Below are 19,758 nucleotides of genomic sequence, written 5' to 3'. Positions count from 1 at the left end.
AGGTACAAAAAGGAAAGCCTGGGACTATCCAGTGATAGCTGAAGAGAGGGAGGAAACCGGGCACTGGTAGTTCACGCCTGTAATACTAGGTTCTCAGGAGGCAGAAATCTGGAGGATCACAGTTTGAAGCCAGCCCAAGCAAAGAATTCTCAAGACCCTATCTCGAAAAAAACCCATCACATAAAAAGGGTGGTGGAGTGGCTTAAGGTGTAGGCCCTAAGTTCAAGCCCCAGTACCACAAAAAAGAAAAAAAAAGATAGGAAATGGGTGAGTGGTTAAATGATCAAAGAACCCAAATTAATAGCATGAATTGAGGTTATCCTGTAGCTGGATTTTGAGACAAATTTATCATCTAGGATGAGAAGTAATTGCATAACTGTAAGTGTTTTCTTTTTAAACTACAATTAAACTTTTAATTCTGACAGTTTTATTCTAACAAAAATGTGACAACCAAAAGGTTTATAACTGCAGTTCAGTATAAATTAGGTAAAATATTAATTCAGTTATTCACAACACTATCAAAACTTCCAATTTTCCCACAAAACCATTTCTAAATATATAGTTTATTGGCCAAAACAAGTCTGACAAGATTATTTACAAATACAAGACATGAAGACAGTGTCCTATAGCTCTTCCCTACCAAAGTCAAAATGTGTCAGTCCAAAAAAAATCATAAACTCCAAACAAGTGATGGGAACATTTCCAATTCCAGACTTCTTTTACTTTTGATGACAACTCTCCAAATATAAAACATAGAATTTTAGTAAGTTGACATTTTATCATTTTCTTTTGCAGTGCAAGGAATCGAATAAATCCAGCCCCTCACACATGCCAGGAAATCACTGAGCTGTGCCCCTTTGTCCCTAAATTGACATCTTAAATCTTGTTAAGAGGACTGGCAGAGTGGCTTAAGCAGTAAGAGCACTGGTCTAGCAAACGTGAGACCCTGAGTTCAAATCCCAGCACCACAAAAAAATATATTAAAAATTGGCTTAATCTTAAGATAATGTAAGAAATGTCCTGAAAGATTATTAAATTGACTGTAATTATTGGTAACAGTTCTTAGGATAATTTTCCTAAATAAAGAATTGGAGGGCATGGAGTATGGCTAAAGTGGCAGGGCACCTGCATAGAAAGAAAAGGCCTGGAGTTAAACTCCAGCAGGACTGCCAAAAAAAAAAGGTTTTTGTGTTTTGCCACATTGATTGGTGACTGGAACAGTAACTTCATCTGTCTTGCTAACTGGGGTGCACATCCTTCATTTTTCTAAAGCTGTATATTGCTGCCTTCCAGTTGCTTCATTTCATGCACTAGCTGCCAGAATTTTTTTTTTTTAACTTCTCCCCGCTACCATGTGCTTTTTGGTGAGTGATCTACATATGAGCTGCTTCCCCTTGCAATTAAATTATATGGAAGACTCCATGACACTGGCTTGCTCCATCTCTGATCACTTATCTGCCCTAGAATCTTACTGTTTCTTTGGGTCTTACTGTTTCTTTGTAGCTATTAAGAATTTTGTGAAAATACTCCCAACTGCAAAATACACAAGTCGACACACAAAGATAACAACAATGACAATTACCAAAATGCCTTTCCTTTCCCCTTCTGGTTTTGTAAGAGAAACTAAGGCACAAAAAGGAGGTCTCCATGTGAATGGGTTTAGTAACTGAAGCCAAGTGGCCCATCTTTTCATAGTGCTCCTCTTATTACCTTCTTACTAGTCTGAGAAACAGCAGGAAAATGACAGTTTAGCTTTATTTTTGTTTCTGTCCTCCCCCAAATTCTACAAACTTCTTAGAAAAAGGAAGTTCCTCTGTGGTCTAGACAGAGGAAAGTGTCTCAACAGCAGTAGCTTTAGTTGTCTGGGTGAGGCCAGGACACAATCCAGATTCAGTGAAGTTTCCTGAAAGAATCCTGATTTGGTGCCATGAAGCCCTGCTCTTGAGCCAAGCCACTATGACTTGTGGGGCTCAGCTGAAGTTGCAGGGTGACTGAGGCCCTGTTGAAATAAAGATGGGGTGGCTGGGAAGAACAACTATGTTGTGAACAAAGAGGGAAGAACCTAGTCCATGATCCCATACTTCAACCCTTCCAGAGGTTCAATTCTTCTAGGGAGGAGGTTTCAGAAGGAAAATATGAGCTGTGCAGGTCACATGAGGGCTGTCTTCTCCAATGAGTGGCTAGAAATTCTGGCAGTAACAGGAACAAAGTAAGTCTGGTCGAATCTGGCAGTGTAGAGGGATTTAACGTGAAGCAGGCAAGGCTGGAAGATTCTGCTCTTTGTACTCAAGGTCTCGGTCACCTTGAAGGAGAATCATTTCAACAGGGACTATTGCATCGTCTGCTGCATCCTTCTTTCGGCTTCAAGTGCCATCATCTATCAATCCATTGGGAGACCCAGCAGGTCACAGCTGACGTCCCATAGTCGCCTTGCTATTGTCTCATTTCGAGCCTGGGAAGAGACCCATGCCACATGGCAATCACTGAAAAGGAAAGAGAGGGTTATACAGAGGGTTAAGAAGGAAGTCTGCTCTCTGCCTAGGATAAAGAATAAGACAGGAAAAAAACCCAAAACAACCAAGGGATCACTTGTTCTCCAGGTACTTTACAGGGCCAGTGCTGGCCTATTTCTTCATTCTCTAATGTTTCTTTACCCTTGAGAAAATAGAATTCCATTTTAGGTCTTATTATACCACTTCTGACCAGAATATCATTTGACGTACAATGTGCCTCATTTGATCTTTATATCTCCTTTATATGTATACGTTTAACTTCAGTGACAGTGCTGCCATCTGAAAACGCTTCAGTAAGTTCATAAGGTCCACTCTACAGGGCCTTAAGACAGTGTCATGCCACTAAGGTCATAGATATGTGGAGTGGTTAAAAAAACAAAAAAACAAAAAAACATGACTACCTGCAGTTAAAACTTTTTAAATTCCTGTGACAAGCCAGTTTTGTAACCACAAAAGAAGGAAGAGGATAGCAAAAAAGAAACAGTAACAAGTACCCAGTGCTTTTTCTACTTTGTGTTGCTTTAACAACACCACAGCCTAGGTAATTATAAGGAACAGAAATTTATTAGTTCATGTTTATGGGCTGGGAGGTCAAAGATTAAGGGACTGGCAGCCAGTGAGGGCTTCTTGCTGTATTGAAATACTAGAGTAACAGCTACTTCAGCGTGGTTATATTTCCAGCATGGTCATGGTGTTGGTAATTCCAATAGAATTTTGGTAAAAAATTAAAATAGGTAAAAGGCTTTGTAATTCACTACAAAGTTTCAGTAATGAAGATAGTGTGGAACTGGCATAAATATAAGACACATAAATGAATGGAACAGAATTAAAAGAGCAAAGTAAATTCCTGCATTTATGGACAATTGATTTGTGACAATTGTTAGGAATTGAATTGTCATGCTAAAATTCACCTGTTGAAGCCTTAAATCCCTAATTTGACTATATTTGGAGACAGGGCCTTTAAGGAGGTAATCAGGGTTAAATAGTGTCATAAAGGTGCAGTCTCAGTCCAATAGACTGGGGTCCTTTTAGGAAAAGAGTTAACAGGCATGTAAACATACAGGAAAAGCCATGTGAGGACGGGAGAGGTGGTGGCCATCTGCAAGCCAGGAAGAAAGCCTCTGTCAGAAACCAATCCTGTTATCCCTTCATCTTGGACTTTCAGTTTCCCAGAACTGTGGGAAAAGTATCTGTTGTTGAAGCTGCCCAGTCTGTGGTTCCAGGACCCCCTCTGCGTGCTCAAGCTCCTCACATAAAATGGTGTGCTGATCCAGAGCCCACACACACGCTCCATGCACGTTAAATCACCTCCAGATGTCTTACCAAATACCTAAGGCGACTTAAATGCTGTGTAAAATAGTTGTTATACGGCATTTTAAAGGAATGTAAAGAGCAAAAGAACACTGTGTACACGTTCAGTACAGACAGATGTAACATTTTTTCTGAGTATTTTCAATCTTCTATTACTTTTATTCATACACCTGGAACCCATGGATGTGGATGTTGACAGTGTCTGTTATGGCAGCCCAAGTCGATGATTATAGGTACATGGTATGTTCATACAATGAACTATTCTTCAGCAATAAAATGTAATTAAAAGTCAGGTGTGGTGACATATGCCTGTAATCCCAGCACTCAGGAGGCAGTAGGATCATAAGTCCCAGGCCAGCCTGAACTACATAGCAAGATTCTGTCTCAAAAAAAAAAAGTAGGGCTGATGGTATGGTTCAAGTGGTACAGTGCCTGCCTAGCAAGTGCAAGGCCCTGAATGTAAACTCCAGTCCCATCAAAATAAAACAACGACATAATACTGATTCTTGCTTTGGCATGGATGAAGCTTGAAAACAATATGCTAAGTGAAAGAAAAGACTTTGTTTGCAGCTGGACGTATGGACACTGCCTAGCAAACATGAAGGCCTGAGTTCAAACCCCAGTACCACCAAAAAAAAAAGGAAGGTTATATTTCATATGATTCCATTAAATGTCCGGATAGGCAAATCCTTAAAAGACAGAGAGAAAGCAGATCAGCAAAAATAAGCAAAAAAGAAAATCTAGTGCAAAACTTCTAAGGCTTTAATCAAAACAGACTTTTATGTTCATTTCTCAAGAGTGGTCTACAGGTTTGCTGTTGGATCTTCACAATGAAGTAAAATTAACAATCATGGCATGAGAAAGGTCCTTCAAAAGTCAAACCAGGCTGGGTGCCGATGACTCACACCTGTAATCCTAGCTACTTGGAAGGCAGAGACTAAGAGGATCATGGTTAGAGGCCAACTGTGGCAAAGAGTTCAAGAGACCCTATCTCAAAAATACCCAACACAAAAAAGGGCTGGCAGAGTGGCAGAGAACCTGCACAACAAGCATGAGGCCCTGAGTTCAAAACCGTAGTACCACAATAAATAAATAAAAGTCAATTCAATAATTACTAACTCAGGAATTTGATGATTACTTTCTTTAGACCACTCAGTTAAAACTAGGATAAAGGTTTTTGGGATTTTTTTTTGTTTTTTTCCTTTTTTTTTTTTAAATCTCATGGGTAGAAGAATCTAGTTATTCTTGGAAAAATCATTCCAGTGTACTGAACTATATAAATCTACCTTTTGAATTTCAGACCCACATTTCCAACTGTCTGCTACATGTTTCTACATGTAGCATGTCATGGTGTTTTATCACACCAGACATGTATAGAGCCAGGTTTATTATGCAGTACAAAACTGCCACTCCAAATGCATATCTACTCCATCTTCTGGCAACAGCAACCTGGTATCATTCTGACCAATGCTTCCTCCCTGAGGACTGAACAATGCTGGTGTTGGCTCACTCTGGCAGCAGTACCCAGCCAGACTGATGGTTCTAAGCCTGTACTCCAGTCTCCCTTCAGATCTAGGAGCACCTCTCCCCTTTAACACTGTAGTAAATCTCCTTGTCTAAGTTAGCCAGAGTTCATGTCTACTACTTTAGAATTCTAGAACCTTAAGTCACACATGTTATGTTTCTGTGTCTACTGTCTCAGTTAATGTCATCATCAATCCCTGTCACTCAGGCATGAAACCCAGGTTACCAAATCCTCCTCTGTCCCCACCTCAATTAGTCATCTGATAAAAATTCTGCCTCTTCAGGGCCCTTTTCATACAACTATCCTTTTCATTCCCTAAGTCAGGAACTCTATTTCTCATTGGATTACTTACTCATTCATTAAACAAGTGATGTTTTTCTTCAGCACAGACTAGATTCTGTCTGTCTCCCTACTGAAACAACTTCTGGGGCTGCTCTGTACGTGTGGCATTGTAAGCTTTTCATCATCTGTTTACCTTTCTTTCCCATTTTAATGCTACTTACAGCCACTTCTCTAATGTCCCTTGTTTATTAAATGAATAATGCATTTGGGAGGCATACTGGGGTTCAAACTCAGGGCTTTGCACTTACAAGGCAGGTGCTCTCCTGCTTAAGCACAATTTCAGCCCATATCTTAAAAGGTAGAGACAGAAACATGTTAATTTGTGTGTGTGTGTGTGTGTGTGTGTGTGAGTGTGTGTGTGTGTGTGTGTGTGTGTGTGTTACTGTGGTTTGAACTCAGGGTCTACACCTTGAGACACTTCACCAGCCCTTTTTTTGTGATGGGTTTTTTCAAGATAGGTCTTGAGAACTATTTGTCCGGGTTGGCTTTGAGCGTCGTTCCTCCTGATCTCTGCCTCCTGAGTAGGTAGGATTATAGGTGTGAGCCACTAGTGTCCAGTGAAACATGTTAAAATTTTTATTTTATGTAATGTATAGAATTTTCTTTAAAATAATGTAGGAGAATGTCAGAGCCAACAGTGGGACCTTGCCTATGTGAGTTGGCATCTGGCCTTGTGAGAAAGCTCCAAGGAACCGAGGCAAAAGTCTCAGACCAGACTGTGCCTGTGAGTTGGTATCTGGCCTTGGGAGAAAGCCCCAAGGAACTGAGGCAAAAGCCTCGGAACCAGACCTTGCCTGTGTGAGAGTTGGTATCTGGCCTTGTGAGAAAGACAGATGTCCAGAAAGACAGTATTCAAGGTTCCCAGATGGCTTCGTGTCCTTCAGATGTAAATAAGAAGGTTATGCTGACCATGTGCTTCTCTTGCTTCTCTGTTCCCGTTTTAAAGGAGACATAACAGAGTTAATTTTAACTGTGCTTCCTGTGCTAATGCAACCTTGACACGTAATACTTGGCATGCTTTTTCTGACCAAATGCTCTCTGTAAAAAAGGAGTTAATAAAAAGCAGAAGTATGCTTCATTAAAGTGGCTATTGAGCACAGATTCGGTAGTCCCCCCATTCTTTTTTGGCTCCAATCACCCAGGTTCAGCTGGTAAATGGCAACAGGAGAATAAAAACATGGGAAGGGTCTGAGAATGGGATGAGGTAGTATTGGTCATGGGTTAATTTTCAAAGCTGGATGATGGGTGTATATGGGTTCACTATCCTATTTATTCTACTCATGTTCAAAATTCTCCACAATAAAAAGTTTGAATAGTCTTTACTTATTTAAGAAGGGAGTCAGTCCATGGGTACTACTTCAATCCTGAAGACAATACAGAAATATAGATTCAAATTCTTTATAATGTAAAAAAATAAAACTAGGAGTCCAAAAAGGGATAAAGAAAATAAAGAAGAACAGAAACAGAAAATGTAATTATTACTATAAAAGATGGCATGAAAAAAATCAAACCTAGTAGGTACCACAAAAGATATGAATGGTTCAAATTCCCCTATTAAAGACAAAAGCAATGCAACTTTTTTCTAATGTAAGACATTGTAAAGAGGCATGGCATCCTAGACAAATCCAAATTATTTCCTTTGGGCAACAAAATCTCATTTTCAAAGACATATCCATTCATACCTGAAATGTTTCCCACTTAGAATCTCAAGACCTTCTGTTAAGGCACAATACAGGCTGGTTTGGGCTCCCTGCTGGGGAGTCTTGATGAAGAAGGAGAAAAGCTTCCACATCCATCTCATGAAAAGTGAATGCCGAACCAATTCAGATTGGACTGTGCCAGGGTGGACAGAATAGGTCGTAACGCCTGAGCCTGGGAGTGGGGGTGCCAAGTACAGAAGGAAAACAGAATTTGGTTTTACCAATAGCTAAAGACAGCAAACAAACATGTGACCCAACATGGGAACTCTTTGCCCTTGGTGACATCACTTCCTGCCCTTGGTGACATCACAAGCACTACTCACAGTAATTTATAACTCCACTTCACAGATTAAGAAGCTAAGGCTCCTGGGTACCATGGGCTCACACCTGTAATCCTAGGTACTTGGGAAGCTGAGATCAAGAGGATGACAGTTTGAGGCCAGCCCAGGCAAACAGTAAATGAGATGCCCATCTCCAAAATAACCAGAGCAAAATGGAACGGAGGTGTGGCTCAAGTGGTAGAACACCTGCATTGGAAGCTCAAAGCCCTAAATTCAAATCCCCAGTCTCATAACGAAAAAGAAAAAAAAAAAAAAGCAGCAGCAGCTAAAGCTCAGAGAGGTTATTAACCGTTTCAATGAACAGGCCAGGGCTGTTTCTCAGCAGGACTGATCAGCACTTAACACTGCTGACCCTCCCTCCTTCTTAAAGTTTTTTTTTTCCATTGGCTTCCATAACCCCACACCTCTTGTGATTTTCCAACCCTTCTGATAGCTTTGTTTTGGTTTCCTGGACATCCTCATTCGTTATTTGCTATCCAAACTTTAAATCTTGGAATTCTCCTGGCTCACTAAACTCTCTCTAATTTTATGGCACTCACATTTTTTATCTATAGTTCAAACTGCTCCTTTGAATTCTAGACTGAGGACAGCCAGCACAATGAGGTGGTGAAAAGCATGGAGTTTGTGTCCAGGCTGCCCACTCCTTAGCTGTGTAGCTCCTGTTTGTGTACCTCACTTCCTCACCTGTACAATGGGGATGATCATAATTGCATTCACAAGATTGTTCTGAGGATTAAGTAAGTTCATAGATGCAAAGGACCTTAGAATGGAGCCTGGCGCATGTTAAGAGTTAAATGACACTTTTGCATATGCTATTTTGGGCCCCCAATCCTTTGATGGAAACCTTGAGGCCAAAAATGTTTCAGATTTCTTCTGATTTTAGAAAGGTAATATAAAACAGACACATATACTGCCAAAAACCCAATCTCTCTAGCATAGGTGAGGTTTTGCTGCCAACTGAGTTTGGTATCAAGCTTGTGAAAAAAACCAGAATTTTCAAGCATTTGTGGATTTCACAAACAAATGAAGACCCGCATTATTTCCAACTGCCCACTCTGTGTCTACCCTAGAAGATCCATAGGAAGGCAGACTCAGACATCCACTTTTGGGGCATGGGCTTTTTTTTCTCTTTTGGCAGTACTGAGGTTTGAACTCAGGGCCTTGTGCTTGCTAGGCAGGCATTCTACCACTTGAGCCACGCCCCCAGTTCTCAGACATCTACTTTTAAGCCCAAACCTGGTGCTGGTAATGCTCCCTACACACCCAACCAGACCCACAGGAGCACCCCTTGACAATTCCTCACCTCACCGTGCATATCAGTCAATAAGCTCTGTGGTTTTCACTTCCTAAACATCTCTTAGGAATGTCTACTGCCCTCTGTCTCCACCACTCTCATCCAAGCTACCTCATTTCTCACCTTGTCTACTGAAATTGGCTACTTCACCTTCTCCCACCACTTCTAAAAGGCTCCAATTTAAAATGTTTCCCACTGCTCTTAGACTAAACACTAAAATCTTTTCCGTGTCCTCTATAAAGATTTGATCTCAGCTCAGGCCTCCACTTGTATCATCACAGACTTTTCTCAGTTGCTCAAACCCAGCTTAAACCTTTGAAGTTCTCTTCCCTCTGCATGGAATGTTCCTCAGCCTCCTCACTCCACCCAAACCTACAACTTACTCAATTTCTACTCCTCCTTCAGGGCTCAGCTTACAACTTCCTTCCTCAGAAGTCTTCCCTGAACACTCGGGTTGAGTAAGCTCCCTCTGCCCCTCAAACATCCATGGGCTCTCATACTTCTTTTTTTTCCCTCATACTTCTTCACAACATTTACCACAATTATAATTAAACAGCAACCACAAAATGGAAATAATCTAGATACCGTTAAGGAGATGGGTAAATAAGTGAAGGCACAGCTGTACTATGAAATATAATGCAACCAAGAAAGTGAACTGGGGTAGATTTGTATGTGTTACATAGAAAGACCTCTAAGATACAGTGATAGATTTGAAGTTCTGGGCTGGGCGTGATGGTGCATGCCTCTAATTCCAGATACTTGGGAGGTGGAGATAGGAGGATCTCAGCTGGAAGCCAGCTAGGCTAAAAACACACACCTATCCAACATACACACATCACAGCTGTTTTCCCCCTAATCCTCACAATTATCAGGTTAACTCACTAGCATACACTCTGCTTTTGCCCAGATCTCACACCAGACTCCTTTATCCACCTCCAGGCCACCCTAGCTCCCTGACAACCTTTGGATAGTTCTCATCATCAGTTATTCTCATCCATCCTGAGCTGATAAAAGATGTCATACCTTGGGGACAGGCTGGGTGTATGGGCTGAGCTGACCACCGGCTTCCTTCTTCTTACCTTGCAGCTGTCCATTGTGGTAAGATGCTCCCATTGCAACAGTGGAGCTCCTGTGCCTGATTCCTAGAGCCTGAATTTTTCCTACCTCAACTCCTAGGCACTGTCTAGCCTAGATTACCTTTCTCTTTACTGGAAATACAGAGAAGACAATGCTAAGGACGTCTGTATACTTGTGACTGAAGAGTCCCCTTCTTGGCCATACTTTCCCTCTGATTTGACCCTTTGCTGTTAGGGAGAGGTCCACCCACTCATTTCAGTACATTTTATCATGACGGCGGTATCTAGGGCCACTTCAGGTCCCTCTTTTCTATCATTAGCACTATGAGTGTTAAAAACAAAGAACCTTGCACTTTCTTGTGAAGCCTGAATTAATTGATAATAACCTGTGAAGCAGTCCTCATTTTACAATGGAAGAACTAAGTCCTGAAAGCCTAGGTAACCTACCTACTGCAGGTCACAGAGCTGGTAAATGGTGAAACCAAGCTTTCAGATGCAAAGTCAGAGTTTCCATGTTCCCAGTCACATAAAAAATTCAGTGTGGGATGCTTACTAAAATCATGCCCAGTTATAGTTATGGAAGGAGGTTCTATTCAGGTGTCAGTCTCAGGAAAACAGTTCCCAGTCTGGGGTTTTTTTGCTCCCTCCCACTGACTCATGTCTCCACACTCATTTCTCCCAAGCTCACCTTTCAGTCTCCTGGCCAGTTCCTGGGTGAAGAGAATGTTGGCTAACTTGCTGTTACAGTAGGCCAGACCTGAATGGTAGAATTTCTCACCATGTAGGTTATGGAAGTGGATCTTTCCCAAGTGATGTGCCAAGGAGGACACATTTACCACCCTTGATGGGGCTGATTCCTTCAGTTTCTGTAGGAGCAGATGGGTAAGGAGGAAGTGACCTGTTGGAAAATACACAGGACCAACAGTTCAGGGCCAATGTGGAGTAAAGTCTTCCAAGGAGAACTTTAGGTTCCCTCTAGCTTTGTGGTAAGGCCAGATTTCTTACCCAAGTGATTGACTCCAAAGTGACTCTCAAAGCCATCTGCTGTCTTAGAGTAGGGACACATCATCACTCCAGCATTGTTGATCAAAATGTGGAGATGCTTTTCCTCTACAGGAGAGAGAAGATGGAACATGGAACATGTGAGAAATCTGCCTCACAACTCAGGTAGGCTTTGAAAGTGGGGAGGCAGGACTTCGATCTTTCCCTCACTTTCCCTTCACCAGTTAGGTGTGACGTTAGCTGACTCTTACACACCTTTACAACAAGGTAAAATTGCGTTTTACATCACTGAATGGCTTCTCCAATCTTTCCAGTTCAGGAGCTACTTACTGCTTTTGGGAAATATTCTGTCCACCTCTCCCACTAGAAAGACTTCCCAATTTGGAAAAGAATCCAAATCAATAGGAAAAAAAGGATTTTTCTGCACGCCCCCATGCCTCTGGGACTCAAGTTCCAAAAGAAACCTGCGGGATATGAGTTGGAACATGGCTTCTCCCATAGATGGGACACATTTGGAAGCATCTTTGCTAAGTTTTGAAAAACATGACCATGCCTTGCCAGATCTTTGGCCAGAACAATTACCAGGTGTTGCTGAATTTGCAGCTTCCTTCAAAAGTTCTATAACTATCTCTCTGCCCAAATGGGTAACTAAAATAGAATGTGATGACGTTGACATGTTGCAAGAACTGGGGAGCCTCACCGCAGATAATCTGATGGAGAAGGTACCAGGCCTATCAGCTGGGGCTGGCTGAGGCCAGGCCTTCACCTTCCAGTCAGGAGATTAAAAGAGACTTCTCTGTGTAATCTAACCAGCCCAAAAATAATAAGGGCACTTTCAACTACAAGCAACCTGGTCATACTGCAGTAAAGCTGAGTCAACAAGCTCAATTCTTACTCTCAGAGGGTGCACCCAGCTTCTTAACCCTCTGTTCTTAAGTAGAACACAAAACAAAACAAAAGTTACCAGTTTGAGAAAAGCCCTTAGCATGAAAAATAAGAACAAAGGCAATAAATGGAAAAAACAACTTGGAGAAAACAGACTATGCCTATGAAACTGGTAAACTGCATGAGATAAATCTTTTAAAGATTTAAACAGGCAGACAGATTCTTTGGTTGAATTAGATAAATACTACAAAGAAAATCAGGGCTGGCCAGGTGTTGGTGGCTCACGCCTGTAATTCTAGTTACTTGGGAAGCTAAGATCTGGAGGCTCACAGTTTAAGGCAAGCCCAGGTAAATAGTTTGTAGACCCCCATCTCCCAAATAATCAGAGCAAAATGGACTGGAGGTGTGGCTCAAGTGGTAGAATGCCTGCAAGTGTGAAGCCCTGAGTTCAATCCCCAGTCCCACCAAAAAAAAAAAAGAAAGAAAATCAGGGCTGGAGGTGTAGCTCAAGTGGTAGAGCACTTGAATGGTAAGGAGAAAACCCTGAGTTCAATCTCCAGTACTGACAAAAAAAACAAATAAATAAGGAACATGTTCCTTTCCCTGCCTAGCAAGCATGGAATTGAGTTCAAACCCCAGTACTGAATAGAGAAAGAAAAAGAAAAGAAAAGAAGGAAAAAGAAAAAAAAGAAAGCCAGGTAAATAAAACAAAACAAAAATGACAGGAAGGAAAAGTAATCATAGTTTATTTTACTGCATGGTACAATGGTACAATTATAAATAGCATTTACATAATCACAATATAGAAGCTGAAAATTGATCTAAGAAAAGCTACTGTGTATAGCTATATACCACAAAATGATCTTTTTGGTCAACAATGGACCACACACACAGCAGTGGTTGCAGAGCAATACAATGAAGCTGAAAAATTCCTGTTGTCTGGTAACACTGTAGCCATTGATGGTGCTGTAAACAAACCCCCTACATTACCAGTCCTAAGACAATAATGCACACACAACAAGCACAGAACATAATACTTGATAACTTTAATAAGTGACTATTACTAAACTTTTAATAATTATTTTATGGCACACTTCTACTTATAAAAGTTTACTGTAATACAGTATACTGTGTTGTGCCAACATCTTGTGTTGACATGTCTCTTGACTGTACTATGCTTGATTTACTCTGGGATCATTTTTTGTTCTTGATGGCCCTGGAATCAATAGGCTAAACCATATAGCCTAGGTGTGTAATAGGCTGTACTGTCTATGGTTCATTTGTTTGATTGGTTTTTTGGTTTTGGTTTTGTTTTTTGCAGTTCTGGTGTTTGAACTCAGGGCTTCACTCCTTTTTTTGTTTTTATTTGTTTATTCATATATGCATACATTATTTGGGCCATTTCTCCCCCCACCCCCGCCCCTCCCAGGGCTTCACTCTTGATACGCAAGTGCTCTACCACTTAAGCCATGCCTCCAGCCCATGTAACTACTCTGTGATGTTTACACAAAGACTAAACCTAATGCAGCATTTCTCAGAATGTGTTTCTGTTGCCACATGGCTGTAGAACTCTATAGAGAACAGGAGATGGGGTGCTTATGGTGTGTATTGAAAGGAATTAAGGGGAAGAGCTAAACCATTACTTTTTGTATTGGGGGAAATCAGTAGATAATGCCTCAAATTGAAAAATCATGAAATAATACAGGCATATTATTTAGTTATTAAGAGACATAGAGGCAAAACAAAATAATCAACTGAACAGGGTGAAAGTGTTGGCATTAGGAAGGAGTTAATGAGAACTGTGATTTTTCTTAACAAACCTTATAGAATTATTTGATTTTTCAACATATACACATATAACTAAATTATTAAAAACAGGGCTGGTAGACTGGCTCAAGTAGTAGAGTGCCTGCCTTGCAATCATGAGGCCCTGAGTTCAATACCTAGAACTGAAAAAAAAAATTATTAAAAATAGATAAAACAGGTATTAGGGAAGACAGAGACTGAATGGTGTAACATTTAGAGAGACAGGCTAAATAACATTTAGTAGCAACATAAATGGAAACCAAAGTAGGCAAAAAATAAGAGATGTCTACCTTTTTTGTTGTTGTTGTTGTTTGTGTAAAAGGAAACTAATTACCTCGAGTTAAAATGTGATTGCTTATGTTTTCAGTTTCTATATTTTTAATTCTATGTGACCAAACTTTATTACAATTGAAAATAAATCACACATAGTTAAAAAAAAATCTGCCAACTCTCTCATGGTTTATTTCCTGATGTGCTTTGCAGTTTATGATTACAAGCTCATAGCAGTGGAAGTTATTTTCCTTGGGAGGCCTAGATCCCTGGGTGATAAGGGGATATGCCTACAGAGTGCTCTTTAATTTGCTTCTGATGAGAAACTACAGGTTTCTATGTTAATTTCTCAGGTCAAGATGATTATGCTAAAATAAATAAATAAAGTAACAAAAATAAATAAGAACCTTATACCATTTAGTGGTATGACTTCAAACCCCAGATGATACCAGCTTGGGGTTCTAATTTCTTACAGATGACTCTATATTAATCCAGGTCCTAAAGAGATGGTAAGCTTCTTTAGCATGCCCCTGAGCTGGTGGCCAGGTTTTGCCAGGATCGCAGAGGTCCTTGACCTCAAAGGGCTCAGGGCAGGAATGAACAGACAGGACACACAAAGGGTCTCACTTACTCAGGAAGGAAATGACAAAACACATATCGAGAGGGCCAGAAGGCTGATGACCAACTGCAAAATTTTATTTTTCTCAGCAAGTTTTATACAAAAGAGGAAGAGACTTAAACATCAAAACACTCTGACCTAGTTACAACCTTTCTGTTTTTGCCATCCTGTATTTTTACTGCCAGTGTCCTTGACTAAGTATAAACTTCTTTTCAGTCAAGGGAAACCATTTAGCGTTCCTTCCCACCATGATAGAGGCATGGTGCATCTGCAGATTCTGACCTTGTCAGACTGTGGCTTTTGGTTCCCAACAAGGTTTTTTTTTTTTAAGCCCCTATACCATGAACAGATGTCCCTCTGTTAATCTAAACCTTATAAACACAGTTCCAAGGTCCTAAGGCCTCATCTCCTTTCCTTTATGGGTGTTCAGACACCAGGCCCTAAAGGGCCTACCTTGAGTTCTGATACTCTGGTGAAATTTTTGGCTTCAGCTCTTGCTTACTGTTACAGCTTTTTGGATTCTCTTTTTATTTCTCTCTTCTAAGGATGTCCTTTTGACATAAATCATGTCCCAATGATCATAATGAGTTCAGTTATGTACCAAAACTTTTTGACTATATTTTATCCACTATTTCTATGTATTAGAGAGAGAGATCTTGTCTTTTTAACTAAGTCTGCCATGTTGTCCATGAGACCCACAACATAGTGTCTGGCTCTCTACTTACCTGCTAAGAAGTCCTTGGCAAAGGCTCGAATAGACTTAGTATCAGAGAGGTCCAGTTTCCGCGCCAACACCTGCTGGTTCCCTGTCATGGCTTGGATCTCCTTGGCCACCAATTCCCCCTTTTGCACATCTCGACAAGCTAAATATACACGGGCTCCTGTCAACCAACATATGAAAGGCAAATTGTCAGGGGTGTTAGAAATGTAATACCGATGTTCAATGTTACTTTCTCCCCCCCCCTTTTTTTTGGTGGGACTGGGTTTTGAACTCAGTACTTTGCACTTGCAAAGCAGGCGTTCTATCACTTAAGTCATACCTCCAGTTCTGAATGTTATTTTCTCCTCTTTTTTATAAGTAGGAATTTTCACCCTTACTTAACAGAAGTATCTTAAGTAAATCAGGAAAAAATATCAATAATATTTAAGTGTCCACTGTATGTAGAGCATCACAGTCAATTCAGACTAGCAAATCAATGGGTACTTGGAGTGTTCTTGCATGCCAGGACTGGGTAGAGACAGTAAGAATGACTGTTGCTGTGAAGTAGTAGTAGGAAGGAATTGGGAGCAGATGAACTTGCCTCTTTGAGCCAGGTCCTTGGCTGTCTCCTTCCCAATACCTGAGTTAGCTCCAGTGACTACAGCGACCTTCCCAGGAAGCTGGATGGTAGATGTACACACCCCACTGGCTAGCATTTTCCTGCAGACAGAGGAGGAGGGCACATCAGGTCCTCATCATCCCACGCAGCTGAGGAGTCCTGCAACTCCTTATGTCTTCAGATCCCAAGACTAAGGTTTACTTTCATTTCTTTCATTACGGTCTTTCAGTAAGTTTAAGGAAGGATGGAAAGAAGGCAAAAAATTTCAGCTCTTAATCTGGTGTGGTGGTACACACCTGTAATCCCAGTGCCTGGGAGGCTGAAACAGAAGGATCCAAAGTAGCCTGGGCTATACAGTGAGAAACTGTTACAAACAAACAAACAAACAAAACAAAACAAATTTTCTGCTCTTGTTCAAGTATAAAAGTGATTCTATAATAAGGACAAAGCTTCAAAGGGTTCTGTGTAGCTCAGGAACTGGATGATTATTTGATTAGCCAAGACCAAACAAGTTTGAGCTCTTTATGAGACACTTTTGACTTAGGAGATCACAGGATTCAATCAAGGAGAGGGAAGAATGGGTCTCTACGTGTCAATCTGCCCATGACTGGAATTTAATGGTCTTAAGAATGGCTAGACCAATTCAAAGGGCTAAAATTATGAAAACTTGTAAATCTGAAACAAAACAACACAAGAAAAAAAGACCACACACACACATTAACACATTTAAAAGTAAGACAGGCTGGGGACTTAGCTCAAAGATAAAGCACCATACTTAGCATGTGCAAAGCCCTGGGTCTGATCACTAGGATCACAAAAACAAAAACAAGCAACTAACCAAACAAGAAAACCAGAGTTAAGCACAAAGGGGAGTGAGGATTCAAGAACTGGTTCGTCTAATTAGAGTCCTTGCTCCTAAGCACTAATCTATGCTGCCTCTCCAAATGAACAAATGTACAATACATATTAGCAGTCCTTTGAGTGTTTCTTTCTCTACAATCTTAGGACAAAGACAATCTGTTGACCGGGAGGTGCATTTTTTTTTTCCTTGCTTGCTGGGCAGGCCCATGAGCCACTCAAGCCACTCCACTAACTCTTTTTGTGTTAGGCTTTTTTTTTTTTTTTTTTTTGCGGTACTGGGGCTTGAACTCAGGGCCTATACCTTGAGTCACTCCGCCAGCCTTTTTTTGTGAGATGGGGTAACTCAAACTGTTTGCCTGGGCTGATTTAAACTGTGATTCCCCCTGATCTCTGCCTCCTGAGTCGCTAGTATTACAGGCATGGGCTACTGGTGTCTCTGTGTTGGACATTTTTGAGATAGGGTCTCACAAGCTATTTGCCCAGGCTAGCTTCAGACTGCAATCTTCCTGATTGCTTGCCTCTGGAGTAGCTAGGATTACAGGCATGAACCACCAGCAAGGAAGTGAGTTTTTAAAGAACATTTCAGTCTTTTTCATTGAACTTGGAATTTTTTTTTTTTTTTGGGTACTGGGGCTTGAACTCAGGGCCTACACCTTGAGGCACTCCACTAGCCCTTTTTGTGTTAGGTATTTTCAAGATAGGATCTCCTGAACTTATTTGCCCAGGCTGGCTTCGAACTGTGATCCTCCTGATCTCTGCCTCCTCAGTAGCTAGGATTATAGAGTGAGCTACCAGCACCCGTCTTGAACTTAGAATTGTAAGGTACAAACTCCTAGCCACTGAAGCTACCTGTTCAGGGCAAACAGGCTGACAGGGAGGCAAACTAACTAACTCATGGTCCCCAGGGACTAAGCCACCCTCCAGAGAGGACAAGACCTCTGGCTCTGTTTTTCACATCCCTTTAGCTTGAGCTCCAGGAAGGACCTGAACTTTGCTCTTTATTCTCCTTACCCTGCAGGGATGAAAGAGAAAATTCCACTATAAAGATCCAGCGAGGTCACGTTGGGGATAAAGCCCTAAGCAGTATAATCTTTCTCAGAAAAATCCCACTGAGGTGTGAGCACTAGTTTCGGTTCTGGTTCAACTTTTCATTGAGATTTCCTGCATAAGAGGATCCTGAAAATGGATAAAAATTTGTGCTTTCATGTGAGTGTGACACCCATGTGTGCCTTACAAGAGGGAGTAGTGAGTATTCAGGAAAAAAAAATATACAATTGGAAGAGGGTCACCATGGAGAGAAGAGAAAATGAAAAGGAAGGAAGGAAAGTGGAAGAGAGGAAGGGCTGGAGGTAGGCAGGCCAGCCTTGCTAGATCAATCTTCCTATAGTAAGAACTAATAGATGCGGACCTGGCACAGCTTCAGATTTACTTGGAACCATGACCACGCGCCCTGCGGAAGCACTGGGTCTCTTCAGTCACTGGCTCACCGTCACTACTGGTGATTTACACAGCACCAATCAGCGGGTTACCCATTGTGCCCCTGGCTGCTGATTCTCAGGGGAGACAGATCTGCCGGCCTTGGCTAACCTGACACCTGGTGAGGAGACCCCACCCTCACCCCTAGTCCCACCCTATTCTCCCTGCCCTCTTTCTCCGCTCTTCGGGGTTTAACTCAGATCCACCCCGACATGTGCCCGCTCCGAGGGCGGGATGGAGCTCACAGTCACTCCTCCTCTTCACATCTCTCCTTCACGCCTTGCCCAGAGAAAGAGCGAATCCAAGACAGCACGCAATGGGGCTACAAACATCACGATTTCCATCGGTTTCAGACAGCAAAAAGCAGAACGGCTCCTTTGCATCGCAAAGGTTGGACGCAAGAAGCTAGACTGAGCTGGTTCAAAGCGTGGGAATAAATGGGGAAACAGTGTTCGGGGCCACATCCATTGTAGGGTCTGAAGCCCGCCAAGTTGTAAACTCAGCGTTTGAGGGAGCCACGACTAGGGGCTCCCTGGAGTCGGGGGCAGGTGATGCTAGACAAAAAAGGGGATCAGGAGAGGGCAAGCAGGATGCTCGGAGCTGCAGCCCTTGCACCACCGCTTGGGACCTAGGATCTCGCCCTCCCCACATCCAGGACACATGCACCTCCCTGCAACCCCCTCAACTCTGGGTCTCACGGCCATCTTAGGGGATCCCCCTTCCAGGCGAGTTTTCCTAGTCCTTTTGAAGGAAGTGAGGACACATGCCCTCCCCGAAAAGACTTCTCAAGAGAAAGCAATACATTTGCACAGACCTGATTTGGGGCGCGGCCACATACAGGACGAAGGGGAGAAGGAGCAGCAGGAGCAGGAGCCCCACCATTTTTGCAGGGAGGCAGCGCAGCGGACGAAAATGCCCCACTACTGCTAGTGGACTATGGCTTCTTCTAGACACGCCCTAGTTCAGTCGCGCCAGCCCGGGAACAAGGCCCTCTGGGAAGTGTAGTCCAGGGCTTGGGGCCGCCTGGAGGGCTACAGTAGGGGAGCTGCTTTCCAGGCACACAAGCGGTTGAACCACGCAACACATGCACGACAAATCTCCAACTGTCCAAGGCCCGGGACCTATGGGATCGTCCAGCCAGCAACCCCCAGTGGCCCTCTGGCTACCAGAGCTCCTTGCGAAAGCCACCCCAGTTCTCTAGCTCCCAGAGCCAAATTCAGTTTTCCTCAATCGTGGTTACGAAGTTACCTCATTGTTCCTGCTGGAGGTGGAGTATTAAGCGCCTGAGAAGAGTTCTAAAGTCAATTACACAGACGAGGAGCCGTTGGGTTTGGACAGTTGGTGAGGTGGGAGAATGCCAACCCTTCCTTCCCAGGGATTCCTTCAGGCAGTGGAAGGGAAGCAACTATTGGTCCCGG

General features: G+C 42.2%; 1 protein-coding gene across 1 annotated transcript; it reads right to left on the bottom strand.

The window, feature by feature from the left end:
* Positions 1 to 525: 525 nt before the first annotated feature.
* On the bottom strand, positions 526 to 19,312 carry Rdh11 (retinol dehydrogenase 11). The gene is made up of 7 exons (XM_020176513.2): positions 19,155 to 19,312; positions 15,986 to 16,104; positions 15,410 to 15,565; positions 11,108 to 11,212; positions 10,791 to 11,000; positions 7,374 to 7,563; positions 526 to 2,483 (listed from the first exon to the last, which is right to left on the bottom strand). Exons 1-7 carry the CDS (start codon positions 19,220 to 19,222, stop codon positions 2,381 to 2,383), a joined length of 951 nt encoding a protein of 316 aa, XP_020032102.1. The 5' UTR covers positions 19,223 to 19,312; the 3' UTR covers positions 526 to 2,380.
* Positions 19,313 to 19,758: the final 446 nt, after the last annotated feature.

The sequence above is a fragment of the Castor canadensis genome, chromosome 3 (genome assembly GCF_047511655.1).
Source record: "Castor canadensis chromosome 3, mCasCan1.hap1v2, whole genome shotgun sequence".
In the NCBI taxonomy this organism is placed as follows: Eukaryota; Metazoa; Chordata; class Mammalia; order Rodentia; family Castoridae; genus Castor; species Castor canadensis.
This window is presented reverse-complemented; position numbering and strand designations above follow the sequence as displayed.

Excerpts from the sequence above, each read along its gene's own strand:
- Rdh11 (XM_020176513.2), bottom strand. The coding sequence starts at position 19,222 with ATGGTGGGGCTCCTGCTCCTGCTGCTCCTTCTCCCCTTCGTCCTGTAT. Across the intron at positions 11,001-11,107 it reads CTTTGGAGTCAATCACTTGG|GTCACTTCCTCCTTACCCAT; the intron begins GTAAGAAATCTG and ends ATTTTCCAACAG. Across the intron at positions 2,484-7,373 it reads CTAAGTGGGAAACATTTCAG|TGATTGCCATGTGGCATGGG; the intron begins GTATGAATGGAT and ends TTTCCTTTTCAG.